The 22,706-nt window shown below is 38.3% G+C and overlaps 2 protein-coding genes across 4 annotated transcripts; one reads left to right on the top strand and one right to left on the bottom strand.

Moving 5' to 3' along the window:
- Positions 1-600: 600 nt before the first annotated feature.
- On the top strand, positions 601-17,562 carry LOC126372480 (alanine aminotransferase 1-like). Its single transcript, XM_050018270.1, has 10 exons — positions 601-1,395; positions 3,522-3,611; positions 4,437-4,531; positions 5,772-5,962; positions 9,442-9,644; positions 10,186-10,314; positions 10,773-10,982; positions 11,813-11,956; positions 12,589-12,703; positions 13,199-17,562. Exons 1-10 carry the CDS (start codon positions 1,159-1,161, stop codon positions 13,345-13,347), a joined length of 1,563 nt encoding a protein of 520 aa, XP_049874227.1. The 5' UTR covers positions 601-1,158; the 3' UTR covers positions 13,348-17,562.
- LOC126372468 (uncharacterized) lies at positions 17,031-21,987 on the bottom strand. 3 transcript variants are annotated; one of them, XM_050018249.1, is made up of 9 exons: positions 21,061-21,987; positions 20,830-20,898; positions 20,044-20,743; positions 19,577-19,917; positions 18,696-19,122; positions 18,130-18,503; positions 17,827-18,034; positions 17,551-17,717; positions 17,031-17,468 (listed from the first exon to the last, which is right to left on the bottom strand). In XM_050018249.1, the coding sequence occupies exons 4-9, from the start codon at positions 19,805-19,807 to the stop codon at positions 17,244-17,246; spliced, it is 1,632 nt and encodes a 543-aa protein (XP_049874206.1). In that variant the 5' UTR covers positions 19,808-19,917; positions 20,044-20,743; positions 20,830-20,898; positions 21,061-21,987; the 3' UTR covers positions 17,031-17,243. The 3 variants fall into 3 exon arrangements, with proteins under 3 accessions (XP_049874206.1, XP_049874203.1, XP_049874205.1); XM_050018246.1 differs by having other exon boundaries at positions 18,130-19,122; XM_050018248.1 differs by having other exon boundaries at positions 18,130-19,122; positions 20,830-21,987.
- Positions 21,988-22,706: the final 719 nt, after the last annotated feature.

Here is a 22,706-nt window from a genome sequence, read left to right as displayed (position 1 = left end):
TCCCGGTCAATCCGACTCGTAGTATATATAACCCGACCGCCATACGAGGTAACACGCGCTAATTTACTTAATAAGACGATGCTTGCTTTCTTAATTTGACACAATTATTTTATTGAATGTATATACCGCTGTGTACGAATGTATAGTTAAACAAGCGCCAAGTTTTCGACGCATTTTTGTATGAAGCGCTGTATCTACGGTAGTGGTAAATCAATGACGGTAAACTACATTTCAGTCCGATTCACATGGTCGATCCCAAGGATCAAGTATAATAATTCTTACACTTGGTCCTTGGTTAATCCGATAAAAAAGGACATGCATGCGCATAACCTACTTCGTAGTACGGAACCCGCATATTGCATTTATAATGGTGGGCGCCCCACGGCGACGCTAATATTTTATAATCGCGCCACATATAGAGGCCCTGTTGGCTAGCGATATACCTACTACTGTTTTAAATCTTCCTACTTATTTGTATATTATTTGTAATTTACTAATGTTATATATTTATTTTTTTATTTTTTCGGCAATATTTCTGAACGTAATTTCCGCCAGCTGTTTTACAAAATGAAATGTTGGTATGCATGGAATTTTGCCAAATGTCAACATTGTCAACAAACATTGCGACCATCTCGAACTCCGTTTATAATAGTTTACGTAACAAATCGTGTTGAATTGGTTTTACAATTTTAATCTTCACTTACCTGTGGAATACAGTACAAGTAATCAGAATTTGTTTCCACGCCTCTTTTGTGCTCGATATTTATTTAGTTTCATGAATTTTTTCCCGATAATACGGCAATGAGTGATTGTATAATCATCTATAAAAGATAACCTTAAGATAGATCGTGCGTACGTCGTATATTAATCATAGTATTACTTATTTATCAAAGCACATTATTCCAGTTTGTGGTTCTAACAAGACGTCGGCACAGTGTTTACAAAACGAACGAAGGAAGGAATCGATCGATCGAGTTCATTTTCGCGACAGGCCAGCGCCTTATTTCTGGCTTGATGTTTCTGAATGTGAATCGGAATTGCTAAATTGAAAAGGAAAAATCGAGTTTTATATTATTAGTCGAATTACTAACGTATCGGTTGCGCGAGTTGAGTAGTTTGGAGTGTGTGACGTGTAGAGAGTAGTTTCATTGATCCGTCATGTCGCAAGTGAAAATGATAAGAGCGGCAACTGCCAGTCAGTTGTGGAGCTGTGTGACGGCAAGGTGTGCCGGCGAGTCAACACGAGTATCCCGGCGGAGCGGCATCCGCGCACGCAGCATGGCTACCAAGGCGCTTACTATGGAAAATGTGAATCCCAACATCGTCAGGTTGGAGTATGCCGTGCGAGGGCCCCTCGTTACGCGAGCTACAGAGATCGAGAAAGAACTTGAGAAGGTATGTTGCACCACAAATCTGCCATATTGTATTTATTTTGTACTCAACTTTTTGTCAAAACAATGAATTTCAACTAACCTTATCAAAGTGAAAGCAAGATGTAAAATTAAATGACTGGAAATTGTTTCTGTTACAAGGCCACACTACCCTGCCCAACTATACAGTGTATGGATGCCCATGAATGGGTAATATTCCAATGTTATGTGCAAAATTTAAAGGCAGGCTTACACAAACAATGAATTGGTAACTCAACAACAATGAAGTTTGCAAAGTGTCACGGCAGAGGACTAGTAACACTGTTTTAATTGTTGCTAATTATCTTACTTCTAAGCGATATTGTTGCTGTTACACTGAATAACTAAATGGAACATTCTCCTCCAGTAAAACTATCAGTTCTATCACATGGGTGTAAATTCTAACAACATATTTACTGTACTATGTAGCTAAGCTAGTTAGCTTAATTATCATCACAGAATTTAATTTTTTCCAGCTTGATAAACAGATGAGACCAACAATGAGTAGTTTTCATCACATCAATTTATCAATTAAAAGATAACAGGCCAGTTGGACAACAGACATAATTACTGTTGATCTCGATAAAACTGAAGCGCTCGTTATTTGAGTAAACTTAAAATATCAACCTGTTTTTATAAACTTAAAAAGATCCAATGCAGCAATTTAAATAGGTTAAGATTCCACAGATCTTTCTGGGGTGGTTGTTAAATATTGTTAAATGTAGTTTTCTATCATAACACAAAATTTTATTGAAATTATGAATTCAAAATGTCTAGTACTTACAGCAGCGACATGGTGTGTAATCTAGATTATCTCTGACATAAAAGATTATTACCATGAGATACATAGCTTTCTAAAATTGGTTGAAAAGATAATACAGTGCAGCACACAGCGGCAATGTTACTTGTGTGCATGGTACTGGTACACTATACACATGCAGAGTATTTTTGGCGCATGTTGAGCATGGTTTAGGTTAATGATCCACCAAAGGCTAATTTTACTGGTCATACTGGTCACATATATAGTTCCATAAATATGTATGTGTGTTGGTAACAATGGTAAAACTCGTACTGATGTTATAATTTTGTATTCTAATGTTTATGCAAAATGGGCTTATTTGCATGCTAACGGTTTTCCTGTTCAGAGATACCTACTTTACTATGCCAGTTTCTAGTAGACAAATGAGTGACAACCATTGGTTTGAACTGCTATTATAATTAACACTTGTAATCTTCTTCTTCTGTTGTGTGAGTTTGGAGTTTGATGACCAACCTCATCAACGCTGGTGTGAGAATTCCTATTGAGCCACAATAGGCCCTGTTACGTGGCTCATGTAATGACTATATACTTTTATGCAGTATACACACAATGTATAAACACTTAATTTATGCATAGTATGCCTCTATCAAGTTTGCTCACAACTAGAAGTGTTTACTAGCTGTCGCGTAATGTGAAGTCATATATTGATATAGTATGATTATCTTTGCAACATCACACTATTATCTATCTTGATATCATGTTGTAAATGTTGGCTCACAATGCAAAAGTCCCTATAACACTTGAATAAAGATCTTGTGATCATATTATATACTCTCTTATCTAGACGTCTGTTGTAGCAGGTTATGCAAATAATGGAAAATAACACATAGTGGCATGATAGTTGTGTAGGGAATTGCTCTATACATAAATATAATGAAATCAAGTCATTTGTTGCAAGAAATATATTACATAATGTCAATAACAGATCTTGATAAAATTATTATAAAGTTTCAAATTTCTAATACATTTTACCATTACTGGCATGTCATTGATAGTTTTAAATGATTGATTAATATGTGCTGTCTTAAATTTACATAACAACTGTAACACACCGTGTTGCTGTCTACAACAATGTTATCAAATGTGAACTTAATATAAATAAACTAGGAAACTTGGGTAATCATATGTCCATGTTTTTTTAATGATCATGTTTTTTTAATGATCACAAAAAAGTTAATGATCTAAATTATTATTAGCAACATACATACATAAACTCAAGCCAGGATGTCCCAAAAACAGATTTTGCTTTAACTTTTCCAACTGTAACAAATCTAAGACTGGTTTAATTCCAGGGTGTGAAGAAACCGTTCAAGCAAGTGATCAAGGCCAATATCGGAGATGCGCACGCCATGGGCCAGCAGCCCATCACCTTCATCAGGCAGGTAGGTTACCATCACCAGACCATCATAAACTTTTGTTAGCTTTATTTAAATTTGTTCGCGTTATAAGCTCGCCCAGTATTTCATGGGACTTAAACATAGCTCTCGAGGAGTGGGCGTAATTACACTATACACCTCTGCCTACCTCTTCGGGGAAACAGGCGTGGTGCTATATTTACATATATTTTAAATTCCTCTGGTTGATGAGAGACCTGTGCACACCTATGGGACATATTATGTAGGCTGTTTATGTTAATGTCGCATAACTACAACGAAATATGTTAGGGTTGATTAATCATTGTTTTCATCAAACATCTCTGTTAACTTGTTCTGGTTCTACTTACACATTACTTTTTAGCACCTACCTAACATTATGATGTCATATTATTAAATAATTATATCTTATTAATAACTTCAAGATAACCCTCTATAATTATATTTGCGTGTGCTATATTGCTGTCAATGTGTTAATTACTTTTATACTCGTAATTATGTATGACTTTCATTATCAGATCATCTTAGTAAAATCTGTTTTTTATCTTTTGTATCTAGAATTTGCCTCTCTATCATAAATCTTATGTTGTAAGAAGAGCCAAAAGTAGTTAGGTAATAACTCGAAGCGTATTTATGTCCATCATACACATACTGTCGAATTTCACGACAGACCCGGGAGGATAAGCAGCTGAACGCATTCCATATTTTTCTAGGTACTTCAGTATAGAAGCAATGTACAAGTATCGTCGTCTGGTCGTCCTACCCTCATATAAATATGTAGTAGGGTGGATGTGACATAACGAGGTAGTACACGTGTGGTGTTGTGTGGCGCAGGTGCTGGCGTGTATCTCGATGCCGGAGCTGATCAAGACGTCCGACTTCCCCGCTGACGTGAAGCAGCGCGCGCAGCTGATCCTCGATTCCTGCGGGTATACATCATGTTGCTCTCACAACATAACATTTATGTTTGCACTTTTCGTGCCGGTTCGATGGTGTACGTCGGCGGACGAGACTGCGTAGAGAACGATACACCACGCCCTTCGGCCAGAAGTCCTCCCGCAAGAAGCATCGCTTCAGTGTTATAAATGCGGAATTCATTTTCTTATTGATAATCTTAAAAGTGGCTGTCCGCACTGAAGCCACTGTATGAAAACCAAAAAAAAAGGTTCTGATGATCTAAAACGATTGGACTTGCTATATTTTATTTTCCCATGGCATACTTGTAGATTTGTCTCCAACGCGATGGTATTAACTAGTACGCCGGAACTAAACAATAGGCACCTACCAGCTTTATGGCAGCTCATTTGAAATAAGTGTGCGTGGCGTTGGTAGCTTTTAAACGACGTATCAGTAAATTTTAATTTATATTACAAGGAAAGAAAGATTTTAACATAGTTTTTACCTATTTATATGTAGCTTCCGAGGTCCGAGGAAATGTGCGAAGACGTGGATTGATTGACATAATATTTACAATGTTAGTACCTAATATAGAGAAATATCAGTATTTATTTTGTTTCGTAACATCAAAGTAAAAGTTGCTTTAAAAAAAAAACATTTACCATATCAGTAAGTAATTTAAAAATCTATTTTAATCGTAAAGCTTTGTTCACATGTGCCAAGTAAACCGAGTTCTCAGTCCGTAATGACATACTGTATCACGGCCGTGTGCGCTGTCTCGTCGGTTTTTTCGCCACGTGTGAATATGGCATTAGTGTAGTTATATCCTCCCTCATTAGGTAATGAACTACACATCTGTAAACTCTCTATCGTATTGATATTAGAATGTAGAGTATAATATAAAGGTTGGTTTCCACCAAAGCGGAGAGGAGAGGACCGGAGACGTGCGGAATAGGCCAATAACAGCGTACGAGAGTAGTACTTTAGTTATTTTTGTATATTGTGTTTGTGTTCAACTCGTTTTTAATGGAAGAGCGGAGTCTCTTGGCGTTTAAATGGAGGCTCCAATAACACGTGTCACTGTAAATTGCTTTTCACAAATAAAGTATTTTGTATTTATTTTTTTAGAGAGAAGTCATTCCATTCCATCGTGATGATTGGTCGATTCTAGCACGTCTTCGTTCATCTCCTCTGTTCTCTGTTTTGGTGGAAACCCACCCTAAATCAGCTACGTTGTACGTGTGTTGATGTGCGTGGTATGTGGTGTTGCAGCGGCAAGTCGGTGGGCTCGTACTCGGCGTCGCACGGCATCGAGGTGATCCGCCGCCACGTGGCGGAGTACATCGAGCGGCGCGACGGCCACCCCGCCGACTGGCGCAACGTGTGCCTGTCCGCCGGCGCCTCCAACGGGATCAAGAACTGCCTGCAGCTCTTCTGCAACGATCTCAACGGGAAACCCTCTGGTAAGATCACTAGCCATCTATACATGCAATAAATACATCTTTTTTTTTGACGTGACTTACAGATTTGCTGCAAATGGGTTTAACTTCTGGGCCGGACAAAAACTATACACACGTTCATGCATGGATGGATGAGATGAGATACTGTGATTGGCTTAAAATTATTGACAGGAGTTTTCAATTTCAACTGATCAAAATCGTTCAAATTTTGATTGTGATAATAACAAAAGTTACATGATTAGGCCTCAGGTGTAGGGATTCATCAGACGATTGGGACATCGGAAGATAAATTGCAGCCTGTATGAATTATCTATGCAGGCTGCAATTTGTCATCATACGTTCGTAATGACATGATAACACTGGATAAATGATGACATCCATACATCATCCATAAGTCGTCAGAAGTGTTAATAAAGTTATTTTTGAACTCAAATTTGTTCACTAACCAATCAGCTTCTTTTCTTATCAACCCTGGTGTCAGTGTTACTATTGAGCCGCCAATCATCAATCAGAATAAGTAGATCAATGGCTATGATGGCCAAATAAGGCAAGCCATGATCTCCCGGTCCCTTGCACAATGCAGCACCAAACATTCTTCTTTTTGTCCCTAATCATAGTAATGTGGATTGAGTGAACGTTACCTTAGAACCATCATCATAAAAAAAAAGAAAATAATTACGCAAGAGGTGACACCGCGCATGGATAGTTACCTTAGTGATAAAATTATTATTCCTCTGGAAAGTTTATCTTATCACCACTATAATTTTTTCTTATCTATATTCATTCTATACACGTCAATTATGATTGTAAAATTGAGTGTTACTATCTTTATCCATATTGTTTTTAAGCTCATTAGTATAAATATACTAATGAGCTTAAAAATAATTAATTAATTATTAATTTGTACTATTAAAAAATTTTAATAGTACAAATTAAACTGACCAATAAGACATAGAACCTTAGGTGGGTTTCCATCAGAGCGGAGCGAGAGGATTCAAGCGGAGATGTATAGGAATCGACCAATCAGCGAAACAGCGTCTTATCTGTCGCACGCTATGATTGGTTCTGAACATTTCCGGTCGTCTCCGCTCCGCTTCAGTGGAAATCCAGTGTTGTCTGTGTGTGTGTTCTGTGATAAATGAAATCCAATTGTCGATACATGCGAATGTTTGTAGGACACTACGTTGTTTCAAATACGTTTATAGCTAGAGCTATCATATACTATGCAGTGCCTTTAATTTTGCTTTAAAAATGATTTTTTTGTAGTCATATTTATCTGGTAATGGAACTTGCTATTTACACACAGGTAATAGCGACATAACGCGACTGTTAACAGGTTTTTGTTAGTCGACCTTGGACAACCTTTCTTGCACTTTACAAACTACTGTGTATTGTTGTGAGAATGTCAGCCGTTGAGTTACAGTCACTATGCAATATTGATATGGGCTGTGTCCAATATAGCGGAACGTATATACATTCCTATATAGTATAATTAAATATAGTTAAATAGTTTTGTACGTGGCGTTGGTTAATCGGATATAATCAGTATCACAGATACTACAAAGTAATAGTAACGTACGTACCATATCGATAGCACCGTTTAACTTACGTCACAAGTAGTGAGGCGAGAGAAATCTATAAATTGACGAGTATCTGTAATAGTCAAAAACATATTTTATATTCCAAAATCGTGCAAGTATGGAATTCCATTTGCTTCGATCCTCACACACTTCTCTTGCTTCCTCCAGATTCATCAATTGCGTCGTACACGCGCGCCGGTTCAGAGTAGATCGTACTGAACCTTTTTAAGGACATCTCCAATTTCAATTTTTTTATTTGCCTTTGCATACTATAAAGTTGCATTGCACGTTGTTTTGTAAGATCAGCGGCAATCTGAGTGTGCAGCGCTACCAAGTTAGGGCGCAATGTCAACATACAAATATGTCCGATTGAAGACCGTACACACCTATTATATTTCAGGTTTATTTTATCATAGGAGATAAAACACACGGAGAGATCACCATAGGAGATTTTATCATACCTATCACTTATTATTTACGTTATTCGGTATCAATATAAAGAGTTGGTTATCCGGTTTATCACACTGTATACTAGCACAGGATACTTAAATTATCTCATCCTCGGTACACAGTATGTCGCGATGATATGACACTTATAACCGGGGTAGTAAGTTTCACAATCGCGCGCTGGTCAGCCTTGACTCGTTGCGGCCGCGTCACGCAAGCACTGTGCAATAATACACTCAAATTGATCTTGTTGTTGCGATGTGGTTCATACATACACGCCGGTGATATCGAAAGGAGTGGGCAGGACGAAAATAAATCAAAATACAACTTGCAGCCACTTTTCATACGATAATACACTCGAATAAAATGTCAATGTAGATGTTTCTTTACATCATAGAATGAACAACAGATAAGATTGTTGTGTTCATATCTTCAGACAGACAGCGAATACCGCTTCTTTGACCTTATTCATAGAGCAAGTTCTTTATAAAATACCTTGAGGTCTTATTCTGAATTCTGAACTAACCCAGAAAATTTTAAACAGGTCATTCCACTATTCTATATTAGTACTATTAGTAGATACTATAGAACTACGAATTACACCTTAACCATAACTACACGTTTTACTTTAAATCTATTGTAGAATATCATTACCAGTGTTGCAACAAGATTTTTTACTGGTGACCTAAAAGGGTAAGGTAGTGTGATTATTTTTATTAAATATTATCGATAATTATAAATGCCTAATAAATCTCTTATCTATCGCGTGTCTGCCTGTTTACATTACTCAAATCCGTATAAGCTGAGAACGTGGAATACTAGTTTCGGGGTCAAGGTCTGTCGACAAGGAATCGATTGGCCGGACCAGTTGTTACGAAACGTATGATAAGTGCCCGAGTGGCTGACTAAACTACTGCCGAACTAAACTGGACAGCTAACATGTGGAGAACAGAAGAGTTTTGGCATATTGTGATTCTTTCATATAATAGTGTAATTTCCAACTAGTCAAATCAGTTACTTTTTACTAAACGTCCAAACACGAAATTACTATGGAATGTGTATGAAAAGCAACCTGTGACGTCATAGAAAAACGTGATAAAATGTCGCACTTATTATTACATTTTTCTTTATTAAAATTCATAAATATGTTAACTAGAAAAAAAGAAAACTAATTTGTCACCTTTAGATCTGTCTTTATTTAATATTCAGAATTTCATAATTGGGTCATGTACTGGATGTACTAGGTCGGATATTATTATATTTATTTATTCCAGTTAAGATTCTAGATAATAAATTATACAATCCATATGTTACAACAAAATAAATAGTTACAAGAGAGCTCTATTTTCCGCATTTAGACCCTTAGGTTGTCCATTATCGGATGATTATTCATGAAGGTTCCGTGACCACTTATGACAGAATGTCCAACAAATAACCAATACTTCACGGTTCCAGGCGTCCTGATCCCGATCCCGCAGTACCCGCTATACTCGGCCTCGCTGGCGGAGTACGGCCTCGAGCAGGCCGGGTACTACCTGGACGAGGACCACAACTGGGGCCTGGACGTGGCCGAGCTGGAGCGAGCCCTGAAGGAGGCCTCGGAGCGGTGCAACGTGCGAGCCATCGTCGTCATCAACCCTGGCAACCCCACTGGACAGGTAATCGTCATGTTGTAGCAACAGTACCTGACCTACCTTGAAGACCTTGAAAGAGAAGACCTAATATTGGTAAATTAAGGCACAGATTTTAAGGTTTAGGCTTAAGAAACAGCCTCTATAGTGTAGTGGTTAGAGCGTTGGGCTCACAACTTGGAGATCCGGGTTCGCTTCCCACATTGGTGATTTTGTCTTGGCATGCATCCCTTTGTGAGATTGTATTATGTTTGGCAAGGATCACCTTACATCTGAAAAAGTGAAATTACTTCGGAAAGCACGTTAAGCCGTCGGTCCTTTGCTACTAGCTCAAAAACACCTTCACCGCAGTGAAGCACCGTGGTGGAAAATGCTCCGTATCCCCCTATCCCTTCATTGAAGGGAGACCTATGCCCAGCAGTGGGACGTATAAGCTATTTATGTTTTATGTAAGACGCTTATCACAAATCCGCATTGGTGGTGTCTGGACCTTTGTTGAACATGCGCTGGTTGGATTGTGAGCTTATGTTTGTGTGTATGTCATTGTATCTCTGTTCGTCGGCCGCAGGTGCTGACGCGGGCCAACATCGAGGCCATCATCAAGTTCGCGCGGCAGCACGGGCTGTTCATCTTCGCGGACGAAGTGTACCAGGACAACGTGTACGCGCCCGGCAGCGAGTTCCACTCCTTCAAGAAGGTAACGTTTCAATGACATCCACGTGGTTTGAGAGGTGGATGCAGTGATTTCTTTTTATTAAAAGATATGTTTGATCCAGGCTGATCGTAAGCAGCGATGTGGTGGAGCACGCAAACTCAAATAGTGCCTATTCACTTTGCCTTGAAAACCCCCAAATTATAAGTGTCAAGGAAAAATGACGCAGAAGTAGAATTCTATTCTGATGATGCTAGATAATCTCCTTCTTTTCTGAAGTCGGTTAACAAGTTATAGTAGTAGGGTCGTAACTGGTTAAAGTCAGTTGTAGTTGCTTTTATCTTGAAAGTGGATTAAGTGGAACTTCGTGGTCACTGCCGACTTACGCTACGAGTATGTGTGTGGCGTCCTTTGACGATAAATAATTCTTATTTTTTTACAATTGCCTAATAAAAAGAAGTTGGGTTATTTTGGATATTATATCGAATCCAAATGGTCCCCAGGTGCTGGTAGAGATGGGCAGCGGCTATGCGGAGCAGCAGGAGCTGGCGTCGTTCATGTCGGTGTCCAAGGGCTACATGGGCGAGTGCGGGCTGCGCGGCGGCTGGATGGAGCTGGTGAACCTGCAGCCGCAGGTGCAGGACAACCTCTACAAGGCCATCAGCGCCATGCTGTGCCCCACCACGCTGGGGCAGGCCGCCGTGGACTGTGTGGTCAGTACTACTTACAGGTGCTGGGCGACCTCTACAAGGTCATCAGCACCATGTTGAACAACTATCCTACGTTCTTCTCTAGGTTTCAGACTAACTCCATATCATCTGAATCTGTTTAGTGGTTAAAGCGTGAAAAGATAACGCAAAGACAGTAGTTTCGCATTAAAATATCAGTGCGTATTTTAATCATGAAAAGTGCAAATGGAAACTTTTATGTAAAATCTTAAAATAACTTTGCCAAAGTCGTCCGCCTAATATATCACGTTGGATGTAATGTTGATTCGCTGCCAATGACAAATTGTAAAGTAAACCAATCTTACCCAGTTTACGCTAATTGAGTCAATAATTAATGACAAGCATAAACTGGTTCTGTATTGGTGGTTATATATCTTACAAAGGTTGAACAGTTTATTTATTTTTAATAAAATTATTACATAGATTGACTCAGAATTACAATACGAACAGAAGTCCAGAGTACTCTTCTAACGAGAAGAGTACTAGCAATCATTTAGTACTAAAGTCTTAAAATAGATGTAATGATATGACCTCAATTGCGTGCGCATAAATTATTGAAAAGGTATACTTAACCACTTGTGATGCTCATATTGAGATGGATGTTATGTCATGTAATACATGGGTCCATTACCGAAATATATAGCACTTATAAATTTGAAGTAAAAAAAAATTGCAAGTACCCAGATTACTATTAAATAAGGAATTTTCAACAATTCCTCAGTAGAGATTATTATGGAACTGTTAGATTTCCTTGCCACGTGATGTAAACGTTGTTGATACTCGATATGTGGTGATTATGCAGTGGTCGTCCGCAGGCCAAGCCCCCGTCGCCGGGCGAGCCGTCGTATGAGCTGTGGGCCAGCGAGAAGGACGCCGTGCTGCGCTCGCTCAAGCTGCGGGCGCAGATGATCGCAGACACCTTCAACTCCATGAGGGGCTTCCGGTGCAACGTGGTGCAGGTACCCGCCCCACACACTTGCTCGGACAATCTATACTCACACTACGTGTACAACGACAAGGTTCAGTGCGCTCTACTCTGAGTCGGCGTGCGGATACGAATGAATTGATTAGATCGAAGCGAGTGGAATTTGGTAGTCTCTGCTTGCCCCGGTGGGAAATACTGTGAGTTTATGTATGCGTGTATACAACGGTGATTGTCCACCCCGCACCAATTCGCAGTCAGATTTATCCGGGTCCCCACCTGGGTGTTACTTCAGTGTCACACGGCCGCACGTCGCTGCGGGGGCTCTAAACATCATAGGATTTTAATTTGGGAATTTACGCCCACAATTCATGAACCAGTGCCACCTGCTCAGTACTTTATTTTATATTCTATAGCTCCCTTTTCATGTACGTTTTGGGCCATGTGCCTGTAAATATTGTTTTGCTATTAGTGACATTGTACCACAATCCAATCACTATGGATTTCCGCCAGAAACTCTTACGCTTGTTGCATTCTAAATACGACTTTACACCAAATACAATATGACGATCCACTCGCACTCTTATAGTACGTATTCGCACGTGACAATTTGCCATAGAGCCGCACTGCCGCGTGCCTACGTGTGTGTGTAACGTGTGTGGTCCGTAGGGCGCGATGTACGCGTTCCCCAGCTTCGAGCTGCCGCCGCGGGCGCTGGAGGCGGCCCGGCAGGCGGGGCAGGCGCCCGACGTCTACTACGCCTTCAAGCTGCTCGAGGAGACCGGTATGGATCTGTTCTGTTTTTACTGGGAGCTAATACGACACGTAGATCACATCAGAATATTTTTCCGAAATTTTATCCTTTCTAAATGATAAACACCAAAAATAAAAATAATATCACTATACGGTTTATCTTAGGATTTCGTAACGAAAGTGACCACAAGTTGTCTTCTGATTACTTGTAGCTCTGCCCAGCCTATCAAGGATAACGGGCATGAGTTTACGTACAATCAAAAAAGAAAAGATCGTTCAATCAATTCATCTATACTAACACCTGATATCCGAAAAGTAGACTCTTTTTTCTCATGATACTTCAATTTTGAGAACGGGCCAGCCCGAGAAATAACCAACAGAATGATAAATATTTGATTTTACCATCACCTTATCATTGGGTTATAAATTAAGTTTTAGAAACTGGTTTTGAAGTGTCTTCAAAAGTATCTCATTTGACTCGGTTGTCATTTACCGCGTAATTTGTATGTCGCTGCTTGCCTGGCAGGCATCTGCGTGGTGGCGGGCTCCGGCTTCGGCCAGCGGCCCGGCACCTTCCACTTCCGCACCACCATCCTGCCGCAGCCGCCGCTGCTCAAGGAGATGCTCTCCATCTTCCAGAGGTTCCACGAGAAGTTCACACAAGAGTACGCCTAGGCACACCCGCCACACGCCCAACACTGCTTGTAACGTGACGTCGAGATTATTGGAACAGTTTACCAAGGAAGATTTAAATCCTGTCCATCATACCCTAGCAGCAATAGAATATCAAGCGAGACGCGATATATGCGAGCTTCGATCAATGGAGGTGTAAGCTGTCTACGTAGATAAATGGTGTACGTCCAATGGTTGCAGCTCGCGTTATTGTCGCGTCGCGCCTGGCATACTACGGCAGCTAACAAACAATATTTCGCTACAGGTTATAGGATTGTTTTTGTCAGTTTAAATTAGTGTATTTAATAAAACATTAAGTTGTTGTAGCCAGTAGTTCCCTATCTGCTCAAATGATTGGTTAGTCTTGCCACATGTTGTCACTTTAGAATTCGTAGAATTTCCTTCCTTTCCTTGATCGATCAATTCACAATTACTGATCAAATATTGCGGAAAGACAACATTGTAAACTATACCTTGTTGTATTGTACTAAGTAATCTATATGGAATGAAGTGATACCTTTAACTGCCGCACATATCTCATGTTATACTTTAATTATTATATTTCGTACAACATGCAACATTATTTCATGAACTACTTATATGAGTACATCACAAGTGCAATGCAAGTAGACGCTATAATAAGCTAATTGTTACGTTGTAAATGCCATTAACGACCAAGTTTATATATATGGGTGGCTGCACAATACAAGCCACGTGAAACTGTTTCTGAATGTTTATACAACCGTATAAATTAATGTATTTACGAAACATATTCTTCTGGAGTGTTCTCATACAAATAAGGCAAGGTTTTGTTGTAGTCATACATTTAGCTGAATATAAGCTAAATATTAGTGCATTCGCACTGAACAGCAATACGCGATGATATTATTATTATATGTATTAGCATGCGATGTAGTACGAGTAGTCGATGATATTGTTAAGTAACTTTTTGTATATAAAAGACCAGTGAAATAACAAAAAAAAATATATGATTAAGGTGGTTCGATACGGTTAGCTAGGCGCTCAAGCGTCAATAGATGGCGTTGGTGCCTTAATTTGACATAATTATTTATTTTTGGATTTTATACACAATATTGTTTCAAAGTTATACGTTTGCCGGTAATAGCGTAATATTTGTCATGATTTAACTAAATTTCAATTGAGTTGCAGTTCACGTAATACTTTTATTTGAATAAATAAAAGTTACCACCAAAAGCCGAACATCTCACACACACATTGATAGTTATGTTTGTTTACGAAACCAATTACTAATTTCGCCAGTTTAAACGTCAACGGAATAGTCTAGTTGGATGAATAACAGGATTCTATATGAGATGGGTCTGGCTGGATACTAGGGTTCCAACCTCGCTTTATTATTACTTTTTTTTTATTGTAACATTTTTTTCCCATTTATCCTGCTTAGTTTTTGCTACAAATTGCTGTTAAAATATTTGATTTTATTTCATATTATTATTTATTATATTATATAAAGCTACAAACCCATGTACTGACTGACTGACTGACTGACTGACTGACTGACTGACTGACTGACTGACTCACTGACAGGGTTGTTCTCCCAGAAGGAGCGCCGGGGGGTAAAAATGATGTATGGGAGATGTGATCAAGATGTTCCGATGAGTATGGGAAAACTTCCAGATCTTGGAAAACTGCTCCGCATCAGGGAGACACCCTACCGTCTGGCAAAACTATCGCACCTGGAACGATTCTTTTTCACGAAACCTATTAAAATCTTGGTCAAATTCTATCGTGGGTGAAAAAAAATCAAAATGGCGGATAAACAAGATGGCCGCCATACAAATTTTTGTTTTTCAAGAAAATGTCTTGGGGGTAAAAACTGTGTACGGAGGTGTAATCGGAACGTCTTGTTGAGTATGGAAATACTGCTAGATCTTCGAAAACTGCTCCGCATCAGGGAGACACCCTACGGCCTGGCAAAACTATAGCACCTAGAACTTTTTGGTTTTCACAAGACATATTTAAACCTTGGTCAAATTCAATTGGCAGTGAAAAAAAATCAAAATGGCGGAAAAACAAGATGGCCGCCATACAAAATTTTCGTTTTTCTCGAAAATGCCTCGGGGTGAATGTGATGTAAGAGGGATGAGATCAAAATGTCATATTGAGTATGGAAATACTTCCCGACCTTCAAAAACTGCTCCTCATCAGGGCGGCACCCTACGGCCTGGGAAAACTATCGCACCTGGAACGATTCTTTTTTCACCAAACCTAATAAAATCTTGGTCAAATTTTATCGCCGGTAAAAAAAAATCAAAATGGCCGAAAAACAAGATGGCCGCCATACAAATTTTTGTTTTTACAGAAAATGTCTCGGGTGTAAAAACGATGTATAGGGGTGTTATGGGAACGTCATCTTGGAAAACTGCTCCGCATCAGGGAGACACCCTACGGCCTGGCAAAACCATAGCACCTAGAACTTTTTTGATTTCACGAAAACAAGATGGCCGCCACACAAAGCTTCTAACTAATACCGGACACGCGAGCAGCTTGCTGCGAGCGAACCACGCGACATCTAGTTATTATATTATATATAGCTACAAACCCATGTACTGACTGACTCACTCACTCACTGACAGAGTTGTTCTCCCAGAAGGAGCGTCGGGGGGTAAAAATAATGTATGGGGGGTGTGATCGGGATCTCCCGGTGAGTATGGGAAAACTTCCAGATCTTGGAAAACTGCTCCGCATCAGGGAGACACCCTACAGTCTGGCGCAACTATTATACCTGGATCAATTTTTTTTCGCAAAACCTATTTAAATCTTGGTCAAATTCAATCGCCGGTGAAAAAAAAATCAAAATGGCGGAAAAACAAAATGGCCGCCATACAAAATTTTGTTTTTCTAGAAAATGTCTCGGAGGCAAAAACAATGTATTGGGGTGTAATCGGAATGTCATGTTGAGTATGTAAATACTTCCTGATCTTCAGAAACTGCTCCGCATCAGGGAGACACCCTACGGCCTGGTGAAACTATCGCACCTGGAACTTTTTAGTTTTCACAATACCTATTTAAATCTTGGTCAAATTCAATCGCCGGTGAAAAAAAAAATCAAAATGGCGGAAAAACAAGATGGCCGCCATACAAAATTTTATTTTTCCAGAAAATGTCTCGTGAGTAAAAACTGTGTATGGGGGTGTAATCGGAACGTATTGTTGAGTATGGAAATACTTCTCGATCTTGAAAACCTGCTCCGCATCAGGGAGACACCCTACGGCCTGACAAAACTATCGCACCTGGAACGATTGTTTTTTCACAAAACCTATTTAAATCTTGGTCAAATCTATTCTCTGGTGGTAAAATATCAAAATGGCGGAAAAACAAGATGGCCGCCATACAAAATTTTGTTTTTCCAGAAAATGTCTGAGAGGTAAGATTGATGTATAGGGGTGTGATCGGAACGTCATCTAGAGTACGAGTATACTTCAAGGTTTTCAAAAACTGCTCCGCATCAGGGAGAGACCCTACGGCCTGGCGCAACTATCGCACCTGGAACGATTCTTTCTTCACAAGACCTATTTAAATCTTGGTCAAATTCTATCGCGGTAAAAAAATGGCGGGAAAACAAGACACGCGAGCAGCTTGCTGCGAGCGAACCACGCGAAATCTAGTTTTTCCTGATAAGTAAGTACATATAAAAAGAAAACCAGTTAAGTTTGCAGTAAGTTATATTGTTATTTTATGTTATTTATTTACAAACGGCAATATCAAACAGGCTAACGAAAATTATTGATATTTGAAGTAAGATTCAGATTTCGTTTATTCAGATTAGGATATAATATTTATCTCTTTCTGATTGTCACTACTTTATACAATGCAAAGCAAACAGCGCGCTTGTTCACAAAGTAGTAATAAAATAATTGCTACCACATAATTGAAATATCAATACATTTTTGTTTTTTTGTTACTCTTCGAAGTACTACCTCTGGCAAAATACAATTTTTATAAAATGTTACTAATTTTGGCATCATATTTTTAATGAAATTTTCGTCACGCTGTACTTCCAACACTGTGATGTCAAAACTTGGAGAAACATAGCCAATGAAGTAACATTTCATCATTTTTGAAACCCGCAGTTGACCCTGGATCTGCAATCAGAACACCCGTTTTTGTAAAAAATATTATATTATTACAAGCAGTATTATATCTGCTATAATAATTACAATATACCTGATAGTAATAGTTGTGTTTTTTATTTATTTGTAATGCACCAGTGTCATCAACCAAAAGGGGAAAGTTTTTACGATCTTTGGCCGCAGAAAAAATGTCTTGATTGTTGCGAGCCAATGAAGGAAAACATTTTATTTCCAAAATAGAATTTTCTTCTTCTATTACTCCTGAAATACATAAAATCATATAAATAATACTATCATATAGATAACTATGGACACATTAATAATGTATACGTGAAGGCATATGTAGGTAATATCATATAGTATCACATACCATCTGGGCTAGCTCCAAGAAAACCAAATTCTTCATCAATATATAACCCAGCAGGCCGTACGGCTTTGTTCATTTTTTCTATGAACAAGGTTCTGGCCACTGATTCATGGTTTTGGCCGTAGGCCATGTCATTGGTCAAGATATTGTTTTTATATAAAACACTCTCCACTTGGTTATGGCATGGTGTTGTAGATTTTCGCTTGCATATCTGCAACAAAGTTAAAATTACATAAATCATAGTTTTTTTTTTAACTCTGACTCTGCTCCACATGGGAAAGTATTTATACTAATAATTGAATTTACCATTCCGAACTGACTAGCGGTAAGCCTGTCGCATCTATATGTAGTGTAGACATCATTATCGTGTTGTCCAATTGTTGCACTTTCAATATATTTTATTTGATCTATTGTCGTTTCGAAGTCTTTCAGTTTTAGAAGACACGCTTCCTTTAGATCTTTCCCTAAAACTGACTCATCTACATCTTTGGCGTTTGGACCATAATTGTGGTCAGTTTTGGGTTTAGGCGCAAAAAGTCGCCTGCGAATGTATTTTTTGCGCCTTTCCTTGGACTTTTCCGACTGGGCAATGTACTTTTTAAAAGTTTGTCCAGGGCTACTTCTTATATGTTTCTTCCAAGCATTTGTGTGCCATTTCTGACCACGAGAGTGCGAGAGACCTGTTATAAAAAATATCCTTAAAAATTTTCTAAGTCTTTTATCCCATAGTGCCTTGAAGGCGTATAATATTATGTGAGTATAAAAAATATTGTGTGTGGATAAAGTATGTATGTATATAAATAAATATATATACTGTGAATAATATAGAAAATGAATTGAACAAATGCAATAATTACATAACATATTCTTACCAGCAATATATACTCTTCGCTGATATGAGCCACCCTTGTACAGACTCAATCTTTTCCCGCAGACAAATTTGCTGACAACACTCATGAAATTTTCAACAACATTTGTTGTGTTGTTTGATAGTCGATGGCATTTTGACATGACTGCCTCGTTTGCTGCACAAATGTGGGCCCAAACTGCAGGTGCCTTAGTTTTAAGGTCGTCTAAAGAATTTGTGTCTTTTTCATCACTGTTCTGGCAGAATCGACAATAATATGCCTTACAATCTTGGTGGCAGCCAAATACATGAGATGGGCCATTTTTGAGATCCTCTCTCATTGAATTATGATCAGCTTCCATAATTATCTTTCTTGAAACCGCTGTAAGTTTTTGTAATTTTGGCTTGAGAATCTTCCGGCCAAATAATGGTAACTTTGTATTTCCTATAATCTGAAATAAAAGGTTATCTAAATATATAAAAGGAGAAACTGACTGACTAACTAGCTGACATATTAACGAACAGCCTAAACGGCATGCAGGTACCTTTGTAAACTTAAAGCTTAGTTGCAACAGGATATCGGAAACGGGAGTTATTGGGAAAAAGCATTTGTATGAAAAAATCTAAAGCACGTAAGATAGATGATTTCAATCTAGCATGCATACATGCATACCTTAGTAAATATAAAGTTTACATGGTCAATTAATTTATCATTAGATCAAGTTTAACATAAAATAGATATACTAAGAAAAAAAATTCACACTAGATCTATGATGGATCTGGAGAATGGATCTACTGAGATTGAAGGTTATTGACTGTGTTTCGAACTAAGTGCACTAAGATTAAAAAACTTATGAGAAATTGGTAAGGCAGAATGATTGTATTTTATTTTCATTGGTATTTTACCTTGTACAATGCTCCAGTGTAATTCTTAATCACATGGTTTTTACATTCAATTTTTTTTATTTGGGTCCCATATGAAACCTTTTCTCTTAATTGTGCATACACAGATGAATCTCCATCTCCTATAAATATTAAATATTTTACACCATGCATCTCTTGACTCCTCTCAAACCCTTCTACTAGGATGTCCGCCTCCATTCCCGTAGATGGTCCTTCGTAGTTCTTGAAACACATATGCTCCGAAACTTGTTCTTTTTTTTTTCATAAATGTGACAGTGGTAACAATATTTGTTTTTTATGCCTAAGAATAAGCATTTCTTGGTCTCTTTTCCAATAATGCAGGCCTAAAAAAATTAAATTTTATAAATAATGCTTACAAACAGAATTTACTGGATAAACAAAAGATATTAGTAACAAACTTTATAGCTGTTATACTTACAAAATATCTGTATTTTCAGAAACAAACTTACCATGCCTGATGGAGAGCTATAATCATGGCCATATGATCGTTTAGGCCAGCCTCCATCCACATACACTGTTATGTATGGAATACCATTTGCATCTACATTATTTTTTTGCATAGCAATAGCCTTTTCTCTTTCTCCATTTTTTTGGATCTCCTCAGTTAGTTCATCTTTCCAAACTTCACCTAATAATTTTTCTGTCTCTCGGAATTTGGAAGCTGATATTGTAGGTATATCCATCAAGTTGGTGATGTGTGCAGCCTGTGCATAATAGCTTCCAGCTGTTAATGTCCCCCAAACAAACGCTTTGTTAAGATTTTCATCTTTTTCATTGCAGTATCTAAATTGTTTCTCACACATACTGCATTGGAAAGTAAACATACTGTTGAAACCATTTCTAAACTCCTCAACAAAGACTATGCTGCTACCACCACATTGCGAACGGTGTCTCTCAAGTTTGAAAGCCCACATAAGGACATGTGGTAGATCAACAAACCTGTTACCAGACAGACTACCCAAACTATCTGGTGCATATTCCACAGTTAACTCGTGGCTTTTAACAGTGGGATCAATCAGTGGCCAATTTACCTCCAAAGGTTTTGATCGGGGGGGCTCTTTCTCAGTTCTTTGCTGAGTGTCAGTAAAATTTGCTTCCACAAGATTTTTTTTTTTACTTCCACTGTAGGTTTTGAGAGTATTATTTGCTCTAAAATTAATAGAGTGAAAGTTACAAAAGAGAAAATGTTAAAAATACTTATAAAATATAAAAATAAAGTTAAGTTTTTCCCTTACACAGATTTGTTTGAAGGCACGTCGTTTTCGTCATTTAGTTTTTTTTTCTTGCACCATACGTCGCTACGGCTGTAAAAGTAACGAAGAGATGTACAATTTTCAAAAATCTAAGGTCGTGCGTTACGTAAAGCACGGTCACGACGCGTGCTCCAAGCGCTCGTATCTTATTCAGCACAATACAAGCACAAGCACTTCACTGTACTGCACAAGTGATCACTGCATTGCACTTACCTTTTTATTTCTCCATGATAACGTTTCATTTGTGCTTGGCTTCGTTTTCGATTTTTCCGGGGGCCAGAATACTGGTGGTTTAAGTAGTCTTTGCGACTAGTTTGAGGTTCCATATTTTAATCCGCCCGGCCCCACAAGTTTCACAAAACTCGATGAATAAATTATTTAATAAAACAAATAACCAAACTATTACAATATAAATTGGAAGTGGAAAAGAAACGAATGACATGACATGACAGGAACAGGTTAGTTTTTTTTTTGTTTTGGTTTTCCCCGAAGGGTAAGGCAAAGGGAACTATGCCCATACAGCCATGTCTGACGTATTTTTTTCTTGATGATTAATGAAATGATGAAAGGTGATGATGATGAAACCTAAGCCCCCACCCTCGGAGTAGACTCCTACTCCGAACCCCAAACGAATTAACTCAAAAGTCCGCATAAACTTTTGAGTTATGAAGCGGCTTCCCGGCACGAAGCGAAAATAGGCAGATACACTTTGTTTATTGAATACTCCAATATAATAACACTCGCGAATGTCTTCCAACTAACCACAAAACACCACTTCGTATTAATTATTTAGATTACTCAATGAAGAAAGCAACTGTCCCGTTCCCGTTTCCCGCCGAAAAGCCGGAACAGGTTAGGTTATGGTCGCATTCAGAATCGAAAAAGATTCATTTCGACGTATAACCTTACCGATTCATAATGAGCGGGTTGTTCGATCATCTGGCAGCAGAAATACTGTTATTATAAAACGTTCGGGTGAACGTAATTTATGAACGCTTCTTTAACGAAGGGAGAGGGCAAGTGACACACCGTTTCACACACGAGCAAGAGCGGCAACGTCGCATTTTCAGCGAACTGACAACGTAGCTACGCACACTAATGGATATTCCGAAGCGTATGACACTGTAACCGTTCACTAATACATTATAGTATTTTATGCAACAGTTGTATAAGAAGGGTCAAAAAATGCGAGTGGCGTGAGTTGCGATGTGAGCCTTGGCGAACATCGCAATAAGAGACGCCACGAGCATTTTTTGACCTAGTTATACAACGTTGCATACAATACTTTTTCTACGACGACGTAATTTTAAATGAAACAAAAATTATACAAAGAAAAATTTTATTTATAAAAATTATTTTCCAACGCGCGGGAAAATGGCGGCAAATGTATACTTTTTTTTATAGTATATCTATGGCACCAAACAAAGTAAAGGTGCCAGTTTCCAGGTCAAAAAAAAACAAAACAACAACAATGCTTTTTTGGCGACATTATAGTACAGTTACACTTTGTAAACAATGCTTTTATAGGCCATAGAGCGTACACTTTTTCAAAGAGTTTAATTATGTATGTACTTATATTAGACTTTTTGGTTATTTAAATGCCAGATTAAAGTAGAGGAGTAGAAAAACAAATTTTAAACAAATATTGATCTCGTTTTTACGATGATTTAACAGTATTTTCTGTTGAAAAGCAATTTCACGCAAATATATACAAAAATAAATGCAAACGAAATAAGTTTCAATGTAAAATTAAGTGGCGTGTGCCCATATTTGAATAAATAAACTAGTATGGAAATCGAACCACCTTAAATATTGGCTGTTGATTAGAATAAGATTTGCAAACAAGTCTTAAAAGACTC

The sequence above is a fragment of the Pectinophora gossypiella genome, chromosome 14, assembly GCF_024362695.1.
Source record: "Pectinophora gossypiella chromosome 14, ilPecGoss1.1, whole genome shotgun sequence".
In the NCBI taxonomy this organism is placed as follows: Eukaryota; Metazoa; Arthropoda; class Insecta; order Lepidoptera; family Gelechiidae; genus Pectinophora; species Pectinophora gossypiella.
Note: the sequence above shows the minus strand (reverse complement) of the source record. Positions and strands in the feature narration are given on the sequence as shown.